The following is a 3,743-nucleotide window of genomic DNA, read 5'->3' on the forward strand; positions in this document are numbered from 1 at the left end:
GACTTCTGTCCCACCTTGTGTCCTTGTCCCTTGGCAGTGGGACCTGGTGTGCAGCTCCCGGGGGCTGAAGCAGTTGGCCCAGTCGCTCTACATGGCCGGCGTCTTGGTGGGCGGCATCGTCTTTGGGGGTCTCTCGGACAAGTAAGGCTGGAGGGGGGGGGGGACACACATGCCATCCCTGTGGGCAGCATGATGGGGGTCATCTCACCCCCTCTTCCTCCTCCTCCTCCTCCTCACCACCCAGGTTCGGCCGCCGCTCGCTGCTCATCTGGTGCTACCTTCAGATGGGCGTCATGGGGACGTGCTCCTCCTTCTCCCCCACCTTCACCGTTTACTGCCTCTTCCGCTTCCTCACGGGCATGGCCTTCTCCGGCGTGGTCCTCAACAGCGTCTGCCTCTGTATGTGGCCACCACCGGCCCCACGGTACCAGCCCCACGGTACCAGCCCCACGGTACCGGCCTTGGGCACCTTCTTGGTCTTCACGTCTCCGTGTGTCTCGGCAGCTCTGGAGGGGGTGGGGGCCCCCGCGCGCGATGGGGACCTTCATGGGTTACTGCTACACCACCGGGCAGTTCCTGCTGGCCGGGATCGCCTACGCCGTCCCCGATTGGCGTTGGCTGCAGCTCGCCGTGTCGCTGCCCTTCTTCTGCTTCTTCCTCTACTCGTGGTGAGGAGAAAGGGGGAGGAATGAAGCGGTGGATGGAGGGATGGTGGGATGGTGGGGTGGTGGGATGGAGATATGGATGGATGGAAGGACGGTGGGAGGGATGGATGGAGATATGAATGGATGGAGGGAGGGATGGTGGGATGGACGGATGGATGGTGGGATGGATGGTGGGATGGTGGGATGGATGGATGAACACATGGATGGATGGTGGGATGGATGGTGGGATGGATGGATGAAATGACGAAGGGTTTCATGGATGGGGCAGATGGAAGGAAAGGGGGGTGCAAAGATGGACAACCAGATGAACAGAAGGTACAAGGATGATTGGAGGGTTGGCTGGAAGCATGGTGAGATGGCCGGAGGGACGGAGGGGTAGATGGCCGGTGGCAGGGGCAGACGGACGGTGGGACGAGCTTTGGGATCCTGTCCCCATCTCCTCCCAGGTGGCTGACGGAGTCAGCTCGCTGGCTGGTCATGGTGGGGAAGTCCCAGCAAGCTCTGAAGGAGCTCCAGAGGGTGGCCAGGATAAACGGGAAGAAGGAGGAAGGGGACAAGCTCGACATAGAAGTAAAAGGCGCTGGCTCGGTCCCCTGGGGCATCTCTGGGGTGGGGGGAAGTCACCCCACTCTCTTGGCTCCTTGGACCAACAGTGGGGCTCCCCTACACCCATCCTTCCAGCCCCGTAAACAATCATCCAGCCCTGTGTACAACTGTCCATCCATCACCATCTGCATCCATCCATCCCTTTATACAACCATCCATCTCCATCACCTCCACCTCCATCACCTCCATCACCTTCATCTCCTCCATCTCCATCATCCCTATCCATTTCCATCTCCATCCATCTCCATCTCCATCCACCTCCATCTCCATCATTTTCATCTGCATCCATCCAACCCCTTTTACAACCAACCAACCATCCATCCATCCACCATCTCCTTCCCCCGCATCCATCCGTTTGCCCATCCTCCACCTTCAAGCTCCACCCTCGTTTCCCTTTCTGCTCCTCCCACCCTTTCCCCCAGGGGGGAAGGGGGACCACAGCACCCCGTCCCCACCCCTGACCACCCCTTCTCCCTCCTAGACCTTGAGGTCCTACATGCAGAAGGAGATGGCTTCATCCAAGAGTCGCCACACGGCGCTTGACCTGGTCCGGACGCCCGTCGTGCGCCGCATCTCCTGCTGCCTCTGCTTCGTGTGGTACGCCCGGCGGTGGAGGACATCAGTGGGTGGTTGTCTATCCCTCCCCCCAGTCCATCCATCCCACTCCCCACCCCTCCCCAAACACCTCCTGCATCCGCCCACCGTAGCCGGGTCCATATTCTAAGGGGAAACTGAGTCACAGGGCAGGATTTGGTCACCGAAGGTCTCTTGGCCCACACGTGCTCCAGGAAGGGCCACAGAGCTCCTGGCTGGATCTCTCAGGCCAGAGGATGGTGTGTGACCCCCACATCCCCCCCCCCACCTCCCCACGGGTGGGATTGCCCCCATCCCTCACCTCTTCTTGGCCTAGGTTCTCCACCAGCTTTGCCTACTACGGGATAGCCATGGACCTGCAGAACTTTGACTTCAACATCTACGTGATCCAGCTCATCTTCGGGGCCGTGGACATCCCGGCCAAGCTGCTCTCCATCCTCACCATCACCTTCGTGGGGCGACGCTTCACCCAGTCCACCACCCTCATCCTGGCTGGCTTGGCCATCTTGGCCAACGTCTTAGTGCCACGAGGTGAGGGCCTGGGGGGTGGTGGCCGTGGTGGCCACCTTCATCTCCAGCCCATCAGGGACCAGCTGGAAAGACCAGAAGAAGCTCAAACCATTAACACAACTCCCAGACTGAGGGATTTTAGGTTTTTACGGGCGATTTGCCTGAAATCCTGGCGGTTGGGGGTCTCCTCTCTCCATCACCCACCGTCAACCCAACCCAATGCCAACCAGTGACACCAAAGCGTGTACCCAGATGTCCTCTCCTCATCTCCACAGACCTGCGGACGCTCCGGACCGCTCTGGCCGTCTTTGGGAAGGGTTGCTTGGCCGCGTCCTTCAACTGTGTCTTCCTCTACACGGGTGAGCTCTACCCCACCGTGATTCGGTAAGTAGGGGGCTGCAGGTTGGGGGGAGGTGACGGGGTGGCCGTGACCACGCAGGATGGTCCCTCAGGGTCTCTCGGTGTCCCACAGGCAGACGGGCATGGGGTTGGCCAACACCATGTCCCGGCTGGGCAGCATCACAGCCCCCTTGGTGAAGATGGTGGGTGAGGTCTTCCCCACGTTGCCTTTCATCATCTACGGGGCAGCCCCCGTGGTGTCGGGGCTGGTGGCCATCTTCCTGCCGGAGACACGGGATATGGCGCTGCCTGAGACCGTGGAGGAGGTGGAGGGCAGGTGGGATTGGAGGGGCTGAAGGACAAGGGGAGGGATAGACGGACTGGTGGACGCAGGGAGGGATGGTGGGAGAGGATTGGTTGGACGTGGAGATGGATGGATGGATGGATGGAGGATTGATTGGACATGGAGATGGATGGATGGATGGAGGATTGTTTGGATGGAGGATTGATTGGACATGGAGGTGGATGGATGGATGGATGGATGGATGGATGGATGGAGGATTGGTTGGATGGAGGATTGATTGGACATGGAGATGGATGGATGGATGGATGGATGGAGGATTGGTTGGATGGAGGACTGGTTGGACATGGAGATGGATGGATGGATGGATGGAGGATTGGTTGGATGGAGGACTGGTTGGACATGGAGATGGATGGATGGATGGATGGATGGAGGATTGGTTGGATGGAGGACTGGTTGGACATGGAGATTGATGGATGGAGGACTGGTTGGATGGAGGATTGGTTGGACATGGAGCTGGATGGATGGATGGACAGACAGGTCAACGGGGAAGGAGGAGGAACAGCAGCAAAACTCACCTGGCCCCCCCCAAAACCACCCACACCCCATCCTCCCTCTGCCCCCAGGGCCAAGCCCCAGAAGGACGAAGCCCAACAACTCCAGGTCCCACTTCAGTCCATCCAACCCAGCGACACCCCAGGGTCTTGCTAGTGCCACCCACCCCAGGA

At 59.7% G+C, this 3,743-nt stretch overlaps 1 protein-coding gene across 1 annotated transcript in view; it reads left to right on the forward strand.

The window, feature by feature from the left end:
- Window positions 1-3,051, forward strand: part of LOC104470073 (solute carrier family 22 member 6-A-like) — a gene marked incomplete at its 3' end in the record, with an annotated part of 3,810 nt that extends 759 nt beyond the window's left edge. The window contains exons 2-9 of the mRNA XM_010084866.1: window positions 38-141; window positions 245-403; window positions 513-668; window positions 1,112-1,235; window positions 1,753-1,868; window positions 2,182-2,396; window positions 2,651-2,759; window positions 2,848-3,051. Of these exons, the coding sequence (XP_010083168.1) occupies window positions 38-141; window positions 245-403; window positions 513-668; window positions 1,112-1,235; window positions 1,753-1,868; window positions 2,182-2,396; window positions 2,651-2,759; window positions 2,848-3,051 (1,187 nt within the window). The remainder of the gene's footprint in view (window positions 1-37; window positions 142-244; window positions 404-512; window positions 669-1,111; window positions 1,236-1,752; window positions 1,869-2,181; window positions 2,397-2,650; window positions 2,760-2,847) is intronic.
- Between the last annotated feature and the right edge of the window lie 692 nt (window positions 3,052-3,743).

This window comes from Pterocles gutturalis, unplaced genomic scaffold (genome assembly GCF_000699245.1).
Source record: "Pterocles gutturalis isolate BGI_N339 unplaced genomic scaffold, ASM69924v1 scaffold18020, whole genome shotgun sequence".
Taxonomy (NCBI): Eukaryota; Metazoa; Chordata; class Aves; order Pterocliformes; family Pteroclidae; genus Pterocles; species Pterocles gutturalis.